Consider the following 22,147-nt stretch of genomic DNA (forward strand, 5'->3'; position numbering starts at 1 on the left):
ACACCCGCTTTTCTGAATTGCGCAGGTGGTAACTTTCCCTGCAATACATCCTACGTTCCCGTAACCCTCCTGGCCTCAACCTTCTCTAGTCACTGTCCTCACCCATACAGCCACTTCCCTATTCCCACTCAAGAACTACGCAGCCATCATTCCACCATCACACCCAGTCTTTGTATTTCTCCCCTTTTCCGCTAGTCCCCCCCCCCCCCCTCCCCACCTCTCCCCTGCCCACCATCTCACCTGCTGTACTTCACTGTCCAGCACCCCCACCATACTGTCCCTTCCCACCCCAGCCTCCTCCTTACACCCACCCAGTCACCACTCCAATTATGCACTGGTGCTGCTGCTCGCAGTGTGGTTTCAGTTGCCTGAGACTGCAGTTCTGTGTGCGCGAGTTGCTTTGTGTGTGCGTGAGTTGCGTTTGCATTTTTGTGTGTGTGTGTGTGTGTGTGTGTGTGTGTGTGTGTGTGTGTGTGTGTGAGAGTGAGTGGGAGAGAGAGATAGAGAGAGAGAAAGATCTATTGTTGATGAATGCCTTAACGCCCGAAAGCTTTGATCGTGAGAGTCTTTTTGTTGGGCCTATCTGCGACTCAGCATCTCCGCTATGTGGTGAGTAGCAACTTTCTGTTTCATAATACTGTTACAGTCCATCCTGGATTTTCCATTGTTTGATTTTACAGAAATGTTTGATACAGCACTGAATTCAGTATATCTTCAAGTTTTATTTCTGACTAACAATGTTAGTTCATGAGCTGCGACAACAGATGATGCAAGCAGTTGCCACCATGCATCAAGGCTTGCTTCATAGGACCAGCAGGAAACTGATTTCAGATGGGACATATGCTGCATTTAAAAAGGTAACCACATTGAACATTTGTAAATAAAATTTGATGAGGTACTGCATTCAGAGCTGTATCAAACATTTCTATCCGTTGTTTACCTTTTTCACAACTGAAGGTTACTTTTTGTATAAGTAATTTATGAGCACCCTGTACTTTTGTAAAACCTTTTTCAGCCCTGGGAATGAAGCAAGGAAAAAAGATTAAGGTTTAATGTATCAACAAAAATGAGGTCATTACAGATGAAGCTTAAGACTGGAATGAACAATGAAACTGGTCACGCCCTTTTCAAAGGGAATGTATCAACACTTGCTCAAGTCATTTGAAGATACCAAATCTAGGGTAGGGGATGGGAATTTTAACATTGTTTCTACTGATTGCACATCTACTTTCTTAACAACTGTACCATCTCAATTTCAGCCCTAGAATAATAATCAGATGTATCTGAATTAAGTACCACAACATGGCATGATTTAGTTATCATGCCTGTGGTTGCATAGTGATACATTCATGTCAAATGGAAAATATTACCTAATAATCCAGAATGATATTTTCACTCTGCAGCGGAGTGTGTGCTGATATGAAACTTCCTGGCAGATTAAAACTGTGTGCCCGACCGAGACTCGAACTTGGGACCTTTGCCTTTCGCGGGTAAGTGCTCTACCATCTGAGCTACCGAAGCACAACTCACGCTCAGTGCTCACAGCTTTACTTCTGCCAGTATCTCGTCTCCTACCTTCCAAACTTTACAGAAGTTCTCCTGCGAACCTTGCAGAACTAGCACTCCTGAAAGAAAAGATATGGCGGAGACATGGCTTAGCCACAGCCTGGGGGATGTTTCCAGAATTAGATTTGCACTCTGCAGCGGAGTAGAAGCGGCAGCAGCAGAAGTAAAGCTGTGAGTGCCGGACATGAGTCGTGCTTCGGTAGCTCAGATGGTAGAGCACTTGCACGCGAAAGGCAAAGGTCCCGAGTTCGAGTCTCGGTCGGGCACACAGTTTTAATCTGCCAGAAAGTTTCATTACCTAATAATGTTTCAGTGTTAATCAGAAATGGAAAAGAAAAAAAAACAGGTATAAGAACTATTTATATAATAGGCAGTGATACAGACAATGTTATACACACAGAAGCTTTACAATAAACTGTAACATCTTTGTCAGGCAACACCCCCTATACATATCATCAGCTTATGAGAAGAGCAGAATAAAACACAAGATTAGAAGATGCAAGTCATAACACACTAGCACTAGAAATAATGAAAGTGTTATTAACACATGTATGTTAATGTACAAACTGATAAAAATTCATTCATGAGAAAACAGAAAAAAATAATTAACTATGCTTGCATTTCTTACTGCAAACAAAGTCTGAGCTTTTTTAGTGTGATTTATAGTATGAAAATGGCATGTTATAAAATATGAGTGTGGACTGGTGAGTTCAATAGAATTGTGTCCAGTTCTGTTAACTGTTGGGTAAGAACTATTCTTGTGACAATTTTGTTGAAACTTCAATATGGAAAGGATACTACATAGAGAAGGCATTGAGTCACAGACAGGCACAATGGAAAAGATTGCTTTAAATGTTCAGCTTTCGGACCATGTAATGTGAAAGCTGACCATTTACAGCATTCTGTTTTATTGTGCCTATCTGCGACTCCGTGCATCCTCTTGTGGTGATTAGCAACGTATCCTTTCCATAATGTTGTTATTCCATCCTGGACTTTCCATTGTTTAATTTTGTTGTAACTTCAGTACAGATGAAACAAAAATGTATTTGTTGGCTGTGGTCCTAAATGGTCAGTATTATGTTTTGTACAAACAAGCTACTATGCAGAAATAAATAAGCTTCATATGAAATTATGGACTGAGGCCCAGATTCAGACAGATGCGAAGACAGTTCACTGGGCTCTACATCAGAGTTCAATACTGCTTATAAAGGAACAAACAAGCACAGCCTATTTGGCACCCAATTAAGATTTCTTCTGAGGAAATGATTGATGAAATTCTTGGTATTGTGTCAGACAGCTACAGCATTAAGGTTAACTAGATTTGTACGATAGTAAGCATTTCATAAGTAACATCCTGGATGAAATTCTTCATACAAAGAGACAGAATGTGCAATGGGATCAGTGTTTGTTGATTACAGAAGAAAAATACTCACAAGAGGAGATTTTGAAATCATGCCTGGAAGAATAGAAATAAACAATTTATGGTGTCATTCTGTAATGGTGGAACAAACATTTTCTCCCATTCTCACAGAAAGACCCTCACAATACTGACTCCGTAAAGAAACAGCAACCACTGCACAATAGGTGTACTACAATGGATAGGGCTATAAATATGGAGTTGCTGAATGAAATGCATTTGGATGTCAAAAGACTATGCATAAAGCATTCAATAACCATTGTAGCAGTATCTTCTCGAAAGAGCTCTCACAAAACTGAAAGAAATTTCAGTCACATGTATGGGCTGTCGGTGGTACCATAGTTACTGCCCAGACACCCATGCATGACAAAGAAATAAGAATTGGGGATAGAAAAGTAAAAGCAGAACTCTATTTTGAAACAATCATTTACTAAGGAAGATACAAGCATTCTGGTGAATTTTAATTCTCATATCACTACAAAGATGAGTAATACAGACATTGGTGTCAGAGGTTCTGATAAACAACTAAAATTGCTAAAACTGAACAAAGCTGTAGGGCCTGATGGAATACTCATCAGGTTCTGTAAAGAATTTGCAGACGAGTTAGATTCCCTTCAACTGCAACATACTGTAGATTCCTCATACTAAGAATTATGCACAGTGGCTGGATGAAGCACAAGCCATACCCATCTACAAAGCATGTAGCAGAAATGACTAATGAAACAACCATCCAATATCATCAACGTTAAACTCTTGTAAAATCTTTGTACTGAGGTATGTTAAACAGAATGACTTCCTTTATGCCCAATAGCATGGATTTCAAAAACATAAGCCATTTGAAAAGTAATTCACATTTTTCTCACATGACGTCATAAAAGCTACATTTCAAGACAATTATATGGACAAAAACATTTCCCTGTAGGTATTATTGGCATGTAAATATCACGAAACAATGATAGGAAACCATGTGTGGAGGAGGACTGCATAGATTAGGGGAAATGAGGTAATTTAATGTTTAAATAATGCTGAACTGAAACCTGGCAGTCTGGTAAGCAGGTAGACGAATAACGAGTTGTAATCTATGTAGGTGGGATCAGACACATCTCACTGGGGCCAATTTCTTTCCTGTGCAATTGTTACTCCTTCCTTCCAGTTGTTAGTCATCCTTCCCTCCAACACGCTGCACACAATTTCTCCCCTCACTCACTCCACTCAATACAAACCTTTAAGTCATAGTGCCAGTGCAATGTAGCAGTGCAGGTGTACCTGTATGTATGCATGCATTTGTTTTACAAATGCCCTGGTGTCTCCAAAGAAAGGTTCATTAAAAAATATCAGCTACATTCTTAGTCCTGTTTATGTAACTACCAATGACTCAACTACATGTTAACTGTTACCTTTATTACTTCCTTCGCCAACAAGCATCTCTTACATTATTTTTAATATTCTTGCTATTCTGTCCAAGTTTTCTTCAAAAAGAACAATTTCATCTTTAATTTTGTTATTACTGATAAAACCCACCCCTTGTTCTGCACCTCAATAGCAAAAGACATTTTCTGACAGTAGCCCTATCTGATCCACTTCTTTTTCATGTCCCTGCTTCCACTTAATAGTATTTAGTTCCACACCCAGCTGCCTGTCATTAGTACATGGCATCCTCCAGATTTTACTCCTTCTATGAATATGGTGTACTGACAGTTTATGTTGGTATACTGATAGTTTTTTGTTAATAAATATACAGATTAAGTTTCTGAGTTTCTTCTCTTTTGTTTATGTATGCTTTGATTTATTTAATATCACAGAAGCTTCTCCTTGTTGATGAGATCTGTGGATCACGATTAATACACTGAAATCTGGAAACACAGCTATATGGTGCAAATGTTTCATTACCTTAAGTGGAAGTGAATGCGCTGAAAATAAAATCATCACATTTTTTTGTTCATCAGGAGAAAATTCTCGTAACTCGGTGCGAATTCTTTCAGCAACTGTCTTAACTAACAGTGGATGAGTTGGCCAGCGATCTATCACACTCCACTGACAGCCTTTCCTTAATGGTCTGAAAAGGAAGTTCCATAAATTTAAGGATACTGAATTCATTCAATAACTCCACACATTGAAAGTGACCATAATATTTTGATACAAAGAAGTTTAAGAAATACAGCTTTATATATCATATGTAATGCTTCTTATTTGTCAAACTGTATCTTATAATAGCAAGACAGGACACTACTCAATAAGAAAGTTTTTTTTTTTTAATTTTTTTATACAACTGTGCTGAGGTCTTTATGAAGTAGTCTCAAAAATATGTTCAATAGCCCAAAATGTAACAAAATTATTTTGAAACATAATAAATACGCTGAAGCAGAAGCTCCATCCCTCAAAAGCTTCAACAATACAGTGATAATGTAGCAATTCATTCTCAAGTGTAATGCATAGTGGAAGAATAGCTAATGCTGTGCTAGGCGACTACAGTTAATAATTACATTCTTTCAGTTTCTTTTTCTTGTCATGGAAAGCAAAACATTTTAATGAGACCAAAATGGATAAAGTAACTGGAATATCATCAGGAGAGAGAATGCTGGGTGTATTTACTTGTAAGAGAAAGCAACATGTCAGTGTACCACCATCTCTAAAAATAGGGAAGACCATTTACATCCTTAGGTCAAAAGTGCAAGATTTTTTGGCTTACTGATGGCAACCAATGCAAGCCACTAATTTTCTGCAGGCATAACTTTTCCAAAGACAGTGAAGTGACAATGTATATCACAATGGCAATTTGTAGCAAGACACTTTCTTTCTTTCAAGTCTCGCTTGCTGTTGCATCAAATAAAAGACTTTTATGTATTCTCACATGTCCTATTTCCCAGAAGAACTGTACCCTTTTTCCTTTTGATTTAAAAGCTGTGGATTATGTAATAATGATTCCAAAATGATTTATTCCATAAGATATCACTTTAGGTGCAGTTGTGTTATGGAAAAGTAATTCATTGAAATATTGAAAAGCAGCAAATACAGAGTGACAATTACTGAAGTATATGAAAAAAATGTAAATTAGTTACAAACTACGGCATGCACACACTTTATTCAACACGTAATCATCACTACAGATATTCAGATTTAGGTTATGACATGTTCGACATGCCTGCCATCATTGGCGATGATGTGGCGCAGATGAATAGCAAAATTCTGCATGACCCGTTGAAGTGTCGGAAATTGATGCTGTCGATGACCTCCTGAATGGCTGTTTTCAGCTCAGCAAGGGTTTTGGAGTTATTGATGTACATCTTGTCTTTAAATACAGCTCCGCAAAAAGGAGTCACATGTGTTTGCATCCAGATAATATGGCAGCCAATCGAGGCCCATATCAGTGGCGTCCGGGTACCAAAGAGCCAGAATGGGGTCCCTAAAGTGCTCCACCAGGACATCAAACACTCTCCTGCTTTGATGGGGTCGAGCTCCGTCTTGCATGAACCACATCTTTTCGAAATCAGGGTCACTTTGGATAATGGGGATGAAATCATCTTCCAAAACCTTCACGTGCCTTTCGGTAGTCACCATGCCATCAAGGAATACAGCACCCATTATAACATGACTGGACATTGCACACCACACAGTCACCCGCTGAGAGTGAAGAGACTTCTTGATCATGAAATGCGGATTATAAGTCCCCCAAATGTGCCAAATTTGCTTATTGATGAACTTATTCAAACGACAGTGGGCTTCGTTGCTAGACCAACCCATACAGTGCACACTAATTCTCACTTGCAGCCAACTGTGCAGTTTAAACATTTTAATGCTAACCATTCAGAAGTTATGACGATTTTATCTCATATAGTTCAATAATTGTCACCCTGTACCATTCACATGTGCATACTTAATGTCTCCTCATGTGTTATTTGTTGTGTTAAACGTAACTGACTAAATGGAAAGCAGGGATGCAATATTCTGTACAGAGGATCAACCTTGTTTACTTGACCCAGCAATATGAGTTTTCAAAATTTTCCAAAACCATTGTAGCAAATCCTGTTAAATATAACATATAAAATGCTCCCAAAAATTTACCATGACATGGATCAGAATGTATCTGGTGTACTCATATGGACTGAAGAGTTTTGTGGCACCATCCAAATATAATTTTAAGTGCATTAACTGTGTTATCTTTGAGTTAAAATGCAATAAAAGAGTAATAGCAGAACATAATTTCACGAAAGGACATTAAATTTGCTTAAACAAAATGAAGGTTTTATATTCTCACTAATCTTAATTGAACTCTCTAATAAAATTCAGATGTGCACTAGCAAATTTAATAGAAATGGTAAATAAAATTTTAGCATAGTCAGAGGCTGGGCCTATATAAAAACTGAAAGTAAGAACTTGCTTTCAAAGGAAAGTGATGTTAATGGAGACAGCATCCATTCTGCTTCCACCCCAAAATTATGGCCTGGTGGATAGGGGAAAGTTGTACTTTCTTAGCTTTCCATCTCCTGGCTTATCAGTCCACCAATAATAAATCAGATCACTTCTATATATAAACCATACATTGGTGCTGACAATCAGTTTCTGACAATGACGATTGTGAAAAGCTTTGAAAGCTCATTTCTTAACTCAAATGTTATGCAACTTTTATATTCTCTTACATTTAATTTTTTAAGTATCATGTCATATCATAGTCTACAAAGCTTTTGTTGTACTCAATGGTTAGTAAACAGGTTTCTAAAGCATGTGTATATTATATTGCTTGAAAGAAATGGCCACCATGACAGATATGAGGACAAGGAGAATATTTATCAGCCCAGCAGTAAAATAGTCTCCTAACCTAAAAATTGCATTTATTTTTGGATGCAGTTCCATTTTAGTTCAATGCATGTTATCCAGTATTTTATTGGCTCGTGCTAGTGAAGCACGATTGTGGAATGTCTGCAAAACCCTCAACAGCAGTTTAAATAACTTCTTCTTTATATTCAAAATATTTTTCAGCCACAAAATTCTTTGTGGAAATAAGAGTAAGTCAAAAAGTGTTAAATCTGCTAGTAACTCCTAGTCAGATCTCTCAGTTTTTCCCATAGCTAACGCACTTTATCCACCACTTCATTGGCCCAGGGCAATCTTGTTTTCTCCTTTTTATAAAACAATTTTTTTTCATGTATTTTTACACCCTGTTGGACAAGAAGACTTGTGTAGTAATTTGCAATTATTGTTTGACCCCTTGCAATGTAACCAATCAAAAGAATCACCTCTGCAACCTGCAAAACACTGACAGGTGACATATGCTTTGCATTTTTGGGGGGAGGGTATCATTACCCTCCCCATCCTCAAAATTGCATTTTGTCAGCAGTCAAGAAATATGACACTCATCTTGTACTTAGTTCTTCATGTACGTGTACTACTCTTTTCCTTCAGTTACGCCGGTTGTTCATTCCATGCACAGCACTTTCTTAATGATTGAAATGTTTTTTATGCAGATCATTTTTAAAAGAAAATAGGACTCATTTGCATTCGGTCAGCCACTTCTTAACTGTTGTAAATGGAGTATCAGACACTTATAAATCTTTAACTTTGGATCAATTTCATTCATCTTGATTCCTCATCTATTAGAGTTTTGCTGTTACACTCATTTGTTATATGAATCTACTAGCTTAGCTTTAAAAATGGATTAAAAAACAGCCTTGATGGCAAAAACATTTATTTCAGCAGTAACAGGTTTGGGTCAGTGTCTGACCATCCCAGACTCTCATACCATGGTGGTGGTGGTGGTGGTGGTGGTGGTGGTGGTGAATGGAATGAGTGTTGTTAATACATGTATGTCAACTGCCCCATTAGAAATTTTCTCAAAAATTGCTACCTTAGTGCCCACTGCTTCATTTGCATTGACTATATGGTCAGCACAGTAAAAACAAAGATGATGAGACTTGCCAAACAAAAGCGCTGGCAGGTCGATAGACACTCAAACAAACACAAACATACACACAAAATTCTAGCTTTCGCAACCAACGGTTGCTTCGTCAGGAAAGAGAGAAGGGGGTTTTAAGGGAGAGGGTAAGGAGTCATTCCAATGCCGGGAGCGGAAAGACTTACCTTAGGGGGAAAAAAGGACGGGTATACACTCGCACACACACACATATCCATCTGCACATACACAGACGCAAGCAGACATTTGTAAAGGCAAAGAGTTTGGGCTTATGTTGATCCTGTGGTGAACTTGGGTTGGTAGACAACGATGTGCATAAAGGTTAGGTGGTTGTGTTGCCGCCAAAACACGTTAAAGGGTGGAGAAATTCAGGAAAATTTCGAACAAACTACGTGTAAATGCATTAAAAGGAGTGGTTTTGTGGTGGCAGATTATGAAAATGAGGTTAACAATTGTCTGACGAAGAAATAATGACGTTAAATTCTGTGGGAAGCGGCTAAAAATGATCAGTGATGTGAGAAAAACGGAAATGGAAATAAAGCAAACATTATTAGAACTACCCGAAATGGTTGTTTAATAGGTGGAAGGAACTGTTTGTGAACTAGAAACGGTGGATTTTATAGCAGCGGTAGTGTTGAAAGTGGCAAAAAATTTTTTTTGTTATGGTTTGGAAGTGGGTAACGTATTATTGAGTATATATCAGTGGGATAAAATTGTATAGTAGATTACGGTCAAAAGGAGAAGGTGAATACAAAGTGAAACTACTGGCAAAAACAGAAAGAGAAAATAAGACGACAGAAAAGATTTCGAAATGCAACAGTGACAACAACAAACGTAATTGTTGGGTTCAAATTAATGATATGAACATAATAGAGGGAAACATTCCACGTGGGAAAAATATATCTAAAAACAAAGATGATGAGACTTACTAAACAAAAGTGCTGGCAGGTCGATAGACACACAAACAAACACAAACATACACACAAAATTCTAGCTTTCGCAACCAACGGTTGCTTCGTCAGGAAAGAGGGAAGGAGAGGGAAAGACGAAAGGATGTGGGTTTTAAGGGAGAGGGTAAGGAGTCATTCCAATCCCGGGAGCGGAAACACTTACCTTAGGGGGAAAAAAGGACGGGTATACACTCGCACACACACACACACACACACACACACACACACACACACACACACACATATCCACCCGCACATACACAGACACAAGCAGACATTTGTAAAGGCAAAGAGTTTGGGCTAAACCTGCATAGTAACTACAACAAAAATAATTTTGTAAACATACAGTAGGCTTACTGAAAAACTGACGTATTAAAAATCTGTTCCTTTTTCTATGCAATTCTGACAGAGTCCATTTGTCCTGATGGCTATTAAATAGCTTTCTTTGATTTAGTTCACAAACTGCAGCACTGTATAAATCTTTCACGCTCATTAAGGCCGTAGGAGCATCACCTTTTCCAAATGTACTTCTGGCCAAACAGCAATTCTGGTGGGGAGTCAAGAGGTTTTTTTAATCCTGCCTTTTGAGTTCTTGTTACAGACTTTTATGCCTAATACATATTTCTTTATTTCTAACTGAGAAGGCAAATACAAATTTTCATAGCTATAGATTCAAAAATGCTTTCATAATGAAATATTTGCATAAAACTTTTCATGTCCTATTTCACCTACTTAAGGGTTGAATTCCAAAACACTGAAACAGATGTTTTTTAAAATTTCTGACAGAGAAGCCAAATACAAAAGTTCATGTATTTAGCTTTAAAAATTTTTTCACGAAATATTTTCATAAAGCGTTTATTCCATTTTTCAGCCCCTTACTGATTGAATTTCCTAAAGTACTGAAACACCTTCTTTTAAAAATTTGTAACTGATAAATCAAATACCAATTTCCATAGTTGCACTAGTTCTTTAAAAATGATTTATTTTTTAAAAAAGCTTTCTTTACTATTTTACCCCTTAGGGGGTTGAATTTCCAAAAATTCTGAAACACATCTCTTTTTTATTCCTTACCAAGAAACCAAATGCCAATCTTCATAGTTCTAACTTCAAAATTGTCTTACTTGTGACATATTTTCAGAAAACCTTCTGCCCCATATTTCACCCCCTTAGGAATGGAATTCTGAAAAATCTCTTCTTTAATGATGTTATAGTGCAAGACCAACATCCTCTTCAACTTTCAAGTTTCTGTCTTTTGCAGTTTGGGCTGGGTGATGATGAGTCTAGTGAATCAGTCAGGACACACAGAGATTGCAAGCAAACATCTTCATTTCTGGTGCCTCCACCCCTTTCTTGGTCTATCTAATGATCTCTCTGCTTTTGGTCAATAGTTCTTTATTATTTTGGGTAGTTACCTTCTTTCATTCTTGTGACATGATCACTTCATTTTTTTCTATACTCCTCAGCCTGTGTTGTTATCTCTCAAAACTAAAACTACTTATTTAGCTCATTTTTTAAAAACAGTGTGACTGTTTATATCATGAATAGGCCTTGTAATCTCAAGACAAATGTGTGCAAACTTTGAAATGAAATGTTTGATCTCTAGAAATTTTTCATTCAGAATTTTTCTCAAATCCTCCATCAAAGGAGAAGGTTGGCTAGAACTCTATGTCATGAGGAAGATTTCACTGCTCCCTTTCTCCTCCATTGATTATAAAGCACATATGCTTCATTTATTACTTAACATCCACAGTGTTTGATTACCTATACATGAATGTAACCACAATGAAACTATTTAAATTCAGAAATTTGCCAGCATTTTTTCTTCTAAAATAATGCAAAAATCTTATCTATGACTGTACTGTCTTGCTGCTTGGTCCATACTGAGTTAAAAGAGTGGAGAGCAACAAGACAGTGAGAGTGTGTCTTATTTTGTTAAAAATCTTCTTATCTTTCTTATAGTCCATGCAGTGAAACACTGCATTTAATGCACACACTAATTACCAATGGTGTAATGAATTTCCACTTACAAACATGAGAAAAGTAAAACTTACCTTCCTTTAAAGTATTTGTAAATGGCATTGAAGCTGGAGCCTGTTGTAGCGCAGCTGTATTGTGGATACTGGGAGAATATGACAACACGTTCCACTTGGTCACTGTGAATAGAATTAATGAAGGGTGTTACAGAATGTGTGGTTAAGATTATTGACTGTTAATACTAAGATAAGTGTGGTTGTAACTATTCTTCATGCTCAGTGGAACACACCAAAATATTCCTAAGTGAATGTTAGAGGAATAATAGATAAGTCCGGCATATGAAATTATTCATTCCTTCATGATCTGTGGATCCCACAAAGAAGGAGAAACTTCTGAGATGTGGCACAAGTTCAGATATACATTAACAAGAGCCAAAGACATCATATAAACTTAATCTGTATACTACACTAACAATAAACTATCATTACACTAAATTTTATTGACTAAATTAGTTAGAAAGCTGCTACTTCAAAAAAAGCTGCTGGCTCCTTAGTTTTTATTATACAGCTGTTGTTTATCTGTAACAATGGAAAATCTAGGATAGAATAATAATGGTATTATGAAAACGATAGATTGCTACTTAGCATATAGAGGAGACTTTGAGTCACTGGCAGGGACAATGATAAAACTGCTATACATTTAAGCTTTCGGCCACAAGGCGTTCTTCAAATCCCCCCCCCCCCCCCCCCTCCACACACAACTACTATGAGCACATCACATGCACCTGACAGGAGCAGCAGTCTGGCATAGGTGGTGGGAGTAAGGAGGAGACGTGTTGGGAGGCATAACAGGGTAGGGATGGGAGAAGGTATAGTGCTGCTTATGGGAGATTTTTTGGGGTGAGGGGCAGCAGCAAAAGAAAGAAGTAGAGAAGAGGGAAAAGATTAGTGGGTGTATTGGCAGAATAGTAGGCTGTGTAGTGATGGAATGGGAGCAGGGAAGGGGATAGAGAGGTGGACAAGAACTAGTGATGGTTGAGGCTAAGCAGGTTAAGGGAACATAGGATACATTGCAAGGAGGGTTCCCATCTGAGCAGTTCAGAGAAGCTGGTGTTGGTAGGGGGGATCCAGATGGTGTAGGCTCTGAGGCACTCATTTAAGTGACGCATATTGTGTTGTGCAGCATGTTCAGCAACTGGGTGGTCCAACTGTCTCCTGACCACAGTTTGTTGGCAGCCATTCATGCAGACACACAGGCGTCAGTAGTCACGCCTATGTAGAAAGCAGCAGCAGCAGCAGCAGCAGCAGCAGCAGCAGTGAGGATACCCTGTCCACATTCCTCCAGAACTTCAACACCTTCCCTATCATTTGCTTCACCTGGTCTTCCTCAACCCAGCAAGCCACCTTCCTTGATGTTCGAGCTCCACCTCATAGATGGCTACTCCATTATTTCCGTCCATATCATACCTTCCAACCACCAGCAACACATCCAATTCAACAGCTGCCACCCATTCGATACCAAGAAGTCCCTCCCATACAATCTACCCAGCTGTGGCCATCACATCTGTTGTGATGAGCAGTCCCTCTTGAAATATACCAAGGGTCTCACTGAGGCCTTTGCAGACCATAATTACCCTCCCAACATTGTACAGAAACAAATCTCCCATGCCTTCTCTCTCCAGTCACCCACCACCTCCCAAAGACCCACCATCCATCCACAGAGGAGTGTTGCCCTCCTGACTTACTACCACCCAGAACTGGAGCAACTGAATCACATTCTCAGCCAAGATTTCAATTACCTCTCGTCATGCCCTAAAACGAGGAAAATCCATCCCACTTTCCTTACCACCCCTCTCACAGTGGTATTCCACTGTCCACTATACCAATCACCTGTCCATCTATACACTCTGTGCTCCCATCTCCTTACCTCATGGCTCATATCCCTGCAAGAGGCCTATTGCCAAAACCTGTCCCGTACATCCTCCCACAACCACCTACTCCAGTCCAGTCACAGGCATTTCCCATCCCATCAAAGGCAGGGCTACCTGTGAAAGCAGCCATGTGATCTACACACTAATCAACAACTACTGTGATGCTTTCTGCGTGGGCTTCACAACTAACAAGCTGTCTATTTGCATGAATGATGAATGGCCAATGACAAATTGTGCCCAAGAGAAAGCTGGGCACCCAGTTGCTGAACATTCTACCCAACAGAATGTGCTTCACTTCAATGACTGCTTCACAACCTGTGACATCTGTATCCTTCCTGCCAACACCAACTTTTCTAAACTGTATATGGGTACTCTTCTTCCAAATACCTTACATTCCTATAAGCCCCCTCCCGGCCTCAACCTTCATTAGTCCCTGCCCTCCACTTATCTCTCCCATTCCTTGTTCCCACTCCAGCATAAAACAGCATTTATTTCACCAACACACCCACTAATCTTTTCCTCCTCCTCTACTTCTCTCCCTTTCCAATCCCCTACTCAAATATACCAAATGCACCTGTCCCTGCCACATCCCTGCACTCTCCTAAAAGCAGCACTACACCTTCCCCCACCTGTCATGCTATCTTCCCTCTCCCCACCCCATGCCTCTTCCTTATCACCACCACACCCCATGCCTCTTCCTTATCACCACCACCTACAACTGATTACTGCCACCATCAGGTGAATTTGTTGCCCCTTTCAGAAGAATGCCTTTTAATCGAAAGCTTAAATGTGTCAAAAACTTATCACTGCGCCTGTCTATGATTCAGTGCCCCCTCTACATGGTGAGTAGCCAACTATCCTTTTCATGCTGCCGCTATTAGTGGCTTAATATTTACTTCATTACAAATTCATGTAGTGAAGCACTTCTATTATATAAAATTTCTCTACAGCTGTCTTAACAATACCATATGTACTCTTACGAGGACAAAAATACTATTTTATTCATTCCTCTTCCTTTCTTTAGTGTTAAAGGAGGTTAATTATCTTAATAAAATTGCAATATTCAAGAAGTAAATTAAACTTGGGTATACATTTGTTATAAATATTTTGAAAAAGGGCAAGTAAAAATGAACAATGAAAAAAAAATTTCAGTCATAGACCTATATCTGTGACAAGTCTAGCTGATAGAAAATGCATTCACTATAAACAGTCACTTACAGTACCTAACAAAAATATGAAGCAGAACGATACTACTACATTGAGATTTTCTTCACTGCCAATAATAAAAGTAAACTTTTAATTTTAAATTTTGTAAATATTTATTAATTATTAAATTCCTTTCATTGTGGGGATATCTATAATGTGCTAATGTATTATGCATTTAGTTAGAAGTTTCCTAGTAATCTTCACACATTCCAACATTTTTCTTTTCTTCTCTCTTTTTTTACTTAATAAATGAGTGAAAGAAACATAAAGTAATGAAACAGAGTTACTGCCCAATACTTACAAACAGGAGGTGACATTTTTACTGCCACTAATAAGCACACATTAAAAGTCATGAAACTATCCTACCTTTTGAACTATTAGTTCATTCCTCAGGGATGAAAGAAGAATAGGGTAGGATGGTACTGGATGCAGATTTCTGGACCTGCACTGTGGGGTGGAAGAAAAAAGCTGAGAAAGCAGAGACCATTGAACTCTGGGCTCAATAAATAATGCAGGAATATCATAAGGAAAAAGTTAATAGAAATTCATGTGTATATAAAAAGATTGATGTGTGAAGTAAACAGCTTCCATTGGCATAACATAGCGAAAGATCTTGCCAAGAACTCAAGAAAATTCTGGTTCTAAGCGAAATCATTAAGTCAATCATGAGCTTCTGTCTAGTCATTCATCAACCATTCAGGTGTCAGTCTGGCAAGAGGATCGAAGAGACGTGCCATTGTTTGACCTTTGCACAGACTCCCATAAGGAGGACGTAGTAATAGGCATCTGTGGCATAGAGAAGTAACTGAAATAATTGAAAACAAGTAAGTCACATGGTCCAGTTGGAATCCCAGTTTGGTTATACAGACATTGCTCTATGGTACTGTCCCCTTACTTAATTAGCATTTACCTCTAATCTCTCATCCACTGCAAAGTCCTAAATGACTGAAAAAATATGCAAATGACTACTGTACATAAAAGCATAAAATAAGTGACCTACAAAATCATAGACCAAACAATGGAAAATCCGGAATGGAATGACGACAATATTATGAAACAGATAGATTGCTACTCACCACATAGCAGAGGTGTTGAGTAGCAGACAGGCACAAGAAAATGACTAATAAACACATTAGGTTTTGGCCAGAAGACCTCCTTCTGAAATAGACAACATACACACACATTCATGCAAGTACAGCTCACATGCACATGACCACTGTCTCTGGCTGCTGAGGCCAGACTGGGAGCAACTGTGCAAGATGGGAGAAGCAATCTGGGTGGTAGCAGTAAGGAGGAGGGAGTGCACGGGTACCAGTGGGGAACGGTAAACTGCTGTCTGTGAGGGCTTACAGGGGTGAGGTGGAGAGAGTGTAGGGCAGCTAGGTCGGGAGGATAGATGGAGGGGGGGGGGGGGGGGGGAGGAGGGGCAGAAAAGGAGAGAAGTAAAAGGACTATGGGTGCATATGTGGAACAGAAGGTTGTGTAGTGCTGGAGTGGGAACAGGGAAGGGGATAGGTGGGTGAAGAACAATGACTAACAAAGATTGAGGCCAGGAGAGTTTGGAATGAAGAATATATTGCAAAGAGAGTTACCACCAGTGCAGTTCAAAAAAGGTGGTGTTGGTAGGAAGGATCCAGGCGGCACAGGCTGTGAAGCAGTCATTAAAATAAAGAATGTTGTGTTGGCCAACATGCTCAGCAACTGGGTGGTCCAGCTGTTTCTTGGACACTCTATGTCAGTGGCCATTCATTCGATCAGACAGCTTGTTGGTTGCAGCTTAGCTGGTTTCGCAGGTAGTGCAGCATTTGATGGACAGGTGATGCTTATGATTGGGCTGGAGTAGATGCTGATGGGAGGATGTATGGGACAGTCTATTACAGGGATATGAGCCATGAGACAAGGGGTTGGGAGCAGAGGTTGTGCAAGGGTGGATGAAGATACCGTTTAGCTTCGGTGGAAGCGATGAGGATGAAAGTGAGTAGGACATTACTCATTTCAGGGCATGATGAGAGATAGTCAAAACTCTGGAGGAGAATGCGATTCTGATGCTCAAGTTCTGGTTGATAATGAGTCATGAGGAGAATGCTCTTTTGTGATCACATGGTGAGACTTTGGGAGGTGGTGAGTGAATGGAGAGATAATGCATGGGAGATCTGTTTCTGTACAAGGTTGTAAGGGTAATTACAGTCTGTTTAGGCCTCAATGAGACCCTTGGTATATTTCAAGAGGGACTGCTCATCACTCCAGATGTGACGGCCACGGGTGGCGCGGCTTGTATGGGGGGGGGGGGGGGGGCTTCTTGGCGTCAAATGGATGGCAGCTGTTGAAGTGGAGGTATTGCTGGTGGTTGGTAGGTTCGGTATGGACAGAGGTACTGATGTAGAAATCTCTGAGGTGGAGATCAAACTTAAACTTCGGGGAAGCGGGGAAGGTGGCTTGTTGGGTTGACAACCAGCTGAAGCAAATGAGGCAGAAGGTGTTGAAGTTCTGGAGGAATGTGGATAGGGTGTCCTTGCCCTAAATCCAGATCATGAAGATGTCATCAGTGCATTGGAACCAGGTAGGAGTTTGGGATTCTGGGTTGTTAGGAAGAATTCCTCTTGATGGCCCACAAATACGTTGGCAGAAAATGGTGTTATGCAGGTGTCCAGTGCTGTACTGCAGATTTGTTTTAAGTGATATCTTCTAAGGAGAAGTAATTCTCAGTGAAGATGTAGCTGGTCATGGTGACAACGAATGAGGTTGTAGGTTTGGAATACTTCACGCCTTGGATCAGGTAGTGTTCAATAGCAGCTAGGCAATGAGCATTAGGGAGGTGATATAAACAGTAATGAGCAGGGCACCATGCGGTAAAGGAACAGGAAGTGTGGAGAGTCCATGGAGGAAATGATTGGCATCTTTTATACTACAGGCAAGTATTCTTAACATTGAACTGCTGTGGAACTCATGAACAGATTCTGATTTAGAAAGCATCACACGTGTAAAACTCAGCTTGTCTTTTCTTACACAATATCCTGTGAACCATGGATGAAGGGAAACAGGCAGATTTCATATTCCTAGATTTTTGGAATGTGTTTGAACACAATGCCACACTAGATTGGTAACAAGGGTCCAAGCATATGAAATAAGGTTTCCAGATATATGATTGGCTCAACAACTCCTTAAGTAATAGAACCCAGTTTGTTGTCCTTGACAATAAGTGTTCATCAGAAACAGGCGTGTCATCAATAGAACGTGAGGTCTGCTCTTGTTTCTATATACATAAATAATCTGATAAACAGGGTGAGTGGCATTCTGTGACTGCTTTTTGATGACACTGTTGTGTGTTTTCTGGTGACTGTAAGAGGATACAGATGGTTTGGATAGAATTTCTAATTGGGGAGATGAAGGGCAGCTTGCCCTAATTGTATAAAAATGTGAGTTAATGCAGACGACTAGTAAAAGTAATCCTGTACTGTTTGAATACAGTATCAGTGGTGTGCTGCTTGACAAAGTCATATCACCTAAAAATCTAGTGTTGCAAAAAGCAATATGATACGCAGTGAGCATGTAAGGTGGGTAGTAGAAAAGGCAAGTAGTCATTTTCAGTTTACTGGTAGAATCTTACACAAGAGTAACTCACATGTCAAGCAGAGCGCATATGCAATGCTGGTGTGACCCATTCTTGAATATTGCTTCAGTGTTTGGGATCCCCACAATGTTAGATTAAAAATAAACATTGAAGCAATTACTAGGCATGCTGCTAGATTTGTTACCGGCATGTTCTGTCAACAAACGAGTATTATGAAGATGCTCCATGAACTCAAATGGGAATTCCTAGAGCGAAGGTGATGTTCTTTTTGCAAAAGACTATTGAGAGAACTTAGAAAATCAGCATTTGCCATTTTCTGAAGAATGATACCACTGCTGCCAACATACATTTCCCCATAAGGACTGCCAAGATAAGGTAGGAGAAATTAGAGCACAAATGAAGGCATACAGACAGACATATTTCCCTTGCGTAATTTACAAGTGGAATATGAAGAGAAATAACTAGTAATGGTAAAAGGTACCCTGCACCATGGATCATGTGGTGGCTTGCGGAGCATTACATAAGGTTGAAAGGGACACACAGATCACTCAAATCCCAGGATGAGAGCCCCCCCCCCCTCCCCGTTGTGAACATTAAGGGGAACAAGAATAAAGGGGAGGTGTCAGAGAAAGTAGCTGACAACCTTGTCCGCTGCACTCATTCATGCTGCAAACAATGAAACAGGGGCTTCAACAGAAGAACAGTGGGGTGTTGTGTTTCATAATAATAGAAGGAGTGTGGGGAACAGAAATTCATCAAATAGTGGCACAAGTGTATGGAGCCCACTGCATGTCTGTTACTAAGGTCTAGGTGTGGCACAAGTGATTCTGAGAAGGATGGATAACATTAGCCAAAGATGTGTGATTTGGAAAATTTGGAGGGTGACCAATGTTTGCTACAGGCTTATTTGGCACACTGTCCAGCAATACCATGCCTTCAGGTGCTTGATACAAATGACATTTCACTAACTTGGAATGATCATGGAGAAAGAATTGCAAGAAAAATAGTAAGTTCATGTGTGCTGAATGAAAGTGATTACTTTTTTCATGCTAGATTTATTGTATTGATGTACATGCAGACATTCTGTTACTTCCCTTTCTGTACCAATTTATAAAAGCAACATCACGCACATTATTTAGTTTCTTGGCACTTGTCTTTCACATCATCACAACTGACTCAGATTTAATACTTCCAAGGAAGGCAGCTCTGCGGTGGACATGGATTTATGTTGTTCACTTTGCTACTACTTGACAGTTAATAAGGACTGACAGGCCTGGTTTCTGTTATTATGCAGGTCTCACAAATTCTCCACTCAAGTCACACTAAACTTTGCAACAACTCTGTCACAGAAAATTCAAGGTCCTTATCATGAATTACATTTTCTTTATTTAACGTCAAATGTCTAATTTTCTGCACTATGTCAGCAAAATACTGTACAGTATCATAAAACATAAGAAACTTAAGAGGAGTAAAATAAGTCGGTGCACTTACGCCAAAACACACGAAACAGTTCAATAGTTATGGATATCTCTCTTTTGGTCCATTAGCAGTTTAGGTGTCCATGACACAATCAGACTTAAGATTACTTTCATAACATCAAAGCACTTAAATTTCAATTAATATAGGATGCATTACAATCTAGTCCTTGATCATTTCCTCACTTTCCACTGACTTCAGAAAACATACTCAAGAAACATAAGCTTGTTTCCTGGACAGCATGCTGGAAGGGGTTACAGAATTACGGATATCTTAATGACAAGACATTTGGCATACAACAATGTCCAAAACATTTCTTCAGAAAGTTCTGAAACTTTTCAACAGCAGATTCGTGCCACAATAACAGAGTTATTATGGTGTAGCATCACTCCTAACTGTCTCACATGCTTTGCATGTTCTCTATGAAGTGTGTCAAAAGTTCTGTTGATGGTCAGTCTCTATCCAGCAAATGGGCTGTGAGTAGACTTGGAAGATTTCTTGGTGGTAGTTGACTGTCAGCAATTCACCCCCTTATCTCCTTTCTGCATTCCAAAAATGCTCTACGGATTCAAATCAGGTGACTCCTTTCGCCAGTCTTTTTTTGTTGACCTCTAAGGAATTCATCCATCAAAGTAGCTCTATGGTAATGTACATTACTGTTTATGATGAGAATATCTAGACAAACAGCACCTCTGAAAAGTCACACATGTTGTTCCAGAATGAGATCCCCCCCCCCTTGTGAAAACCTGAAGCTGATAGCAGTGACATTTTTGTGGAAAATTTAAGTGTATATTGGGGGAATACACAAATGGGAAATGGAGGTAATGTATTTGTTGCAGTAGACAAGAAATTCAAATCCATTGAGGTAGAAATTGAAGCTGTATGTGAGATTATTTGGGCAAGACTCAATATCAACAGTGAGCATAAATTGATAATTCAGTCCTTCTATTACCCACCAGACTCATCTCCTAATGTAACTAAAAACTTTGGAAAAAACCTCATTTCGCTTGCATGTAAGTTCCCAACCATACTGTAATCATGAGTGGAGACTTTAGTTGTCCAACAATTAATTGGGAAAATTCTAGTTTTGTTAGTGATAGGCATGATAAGACATTCTGTGAAACTTTACTAACTGCTCTCTGAAAATTAACCAGAACATATAGCTAGGAACCACACTCAGATGGAAATATATTTGATCTAATGGCAACAAATAGATCTGACCACCTTGAGGACACCCACATCAAAATTGGCATCAGTGACCATGATGCGCTTGTGGTAACAATTGAAACAAGCAGAAAGATATATATGTTCAGTAAACTAGATAAAAAAAATCAGTAGTGTCATACCTCAACGAGGAACTTGAAGCTTACAGCACAGGGCACAAGTGTCTAGAGGAACTATAGCTCAAGTTTAAAACAATAGCTGATCCTGCATGGGATAGATATGTAGCCAGCAGACCAGTACATAATCAGAGGGAACCTCCGTGGTATAAAGTCACTGTAAGGAAACTTCTAAAGAAACTGAGATTACTGCACAATAGGTGTAAAATAAAGTGTAGGGCTACAGATAGAGAGGTGCTGAATGAAACACAATTCGGCTGTAAATAGAGCAATGCATGATGCCTTCAATGACTACCACATCAGAATATTGCCAAGTGATCTTTCACAGAACCCAAAGAAATTCTGCTCATATGTAAAGGCTGTTAGTGGCATCAAAGTTAGTTTCCACTCCTCAGTGAATGAGATAGGAACTGAAATTGAGGGTAGCAGAGCAAAAGCTACAATGCTTAACTCCATTTTCAAATGTTCCTTAACAAAGGAAAACCCAGGAGAATTGCCCCAATTTAATCTTCATACCACTGGAAAGATGAATGAAATAAGTATTAGTGTCAGCGGTGCTGAGAAACAGCTGAAATCGTTAAAATTGAACAAGCTCCAGGGCCCAATGGAATTCCTGTCAGATTCTATACTGAACTTGCAGTGAGTTAGCCCCTCTTCTAACTAAAATCTATTGTAGATTCCTTGAACAAAAGCCATGTCCAGTTCTTGGAAAAACACATGGGTCACACCCATCTACAAGAAGTGTAGTAGAAGTGATTCACAAAAACACCATCCAATATTCTTGATGTCGATTTGTTGGAACATATTCT

The 22,147-nt window shown here is 39.3% G+C and overlaps 1 protein-coding gene across 4 annotated transcripts in view; it reads right to left on the reverse strand.

The window, feature by feature from the left end:
- The window catches only part of LOC126481182 (ferrochelatase, mitochondrial), a 66,926-nt gene that overhangs the window by 16,078 nt on the left and 28,701 nt on the right, over nt 1-22,147 (reverse strand). For all 4 annotated transcript variants that reach the window (XM_050104763.1, XM_050104762.1, XM_050104764.1 and 1 more), the window contains 2 exons: nt 11,893-11,994; nt 4,874-5,039 (listed from right to left, as the gene is read on the reverse strand). In XM_050104763.1, coding sequence (XP_049960720.1) covers nt 4,874-5,039; nt 11,893-11,994 — 268 coding nt within the window. The remainder of the gene's footprint in view (nt 1-4,873; nt 5,040-11,892; nt 11,995-22,147) is intronic.

The sequence above is a fragment of the Schistocerca serialis genome, chromosome 5 (assembly GCF_023864345.2).
Source record: "Schistocerca serialis cubense isolate TAMUIC-IGC-003099 chromosome 5, iqSchSeri2.2, whole genome shotgun sequence".
Taxonomy (NCBI): domain Eukaryota; kingdom Metazoa; phylum Arthropoda; class Insecta; order Orthoptera; family Acrididae; genus Schistocerca; species Schistocerca serialis.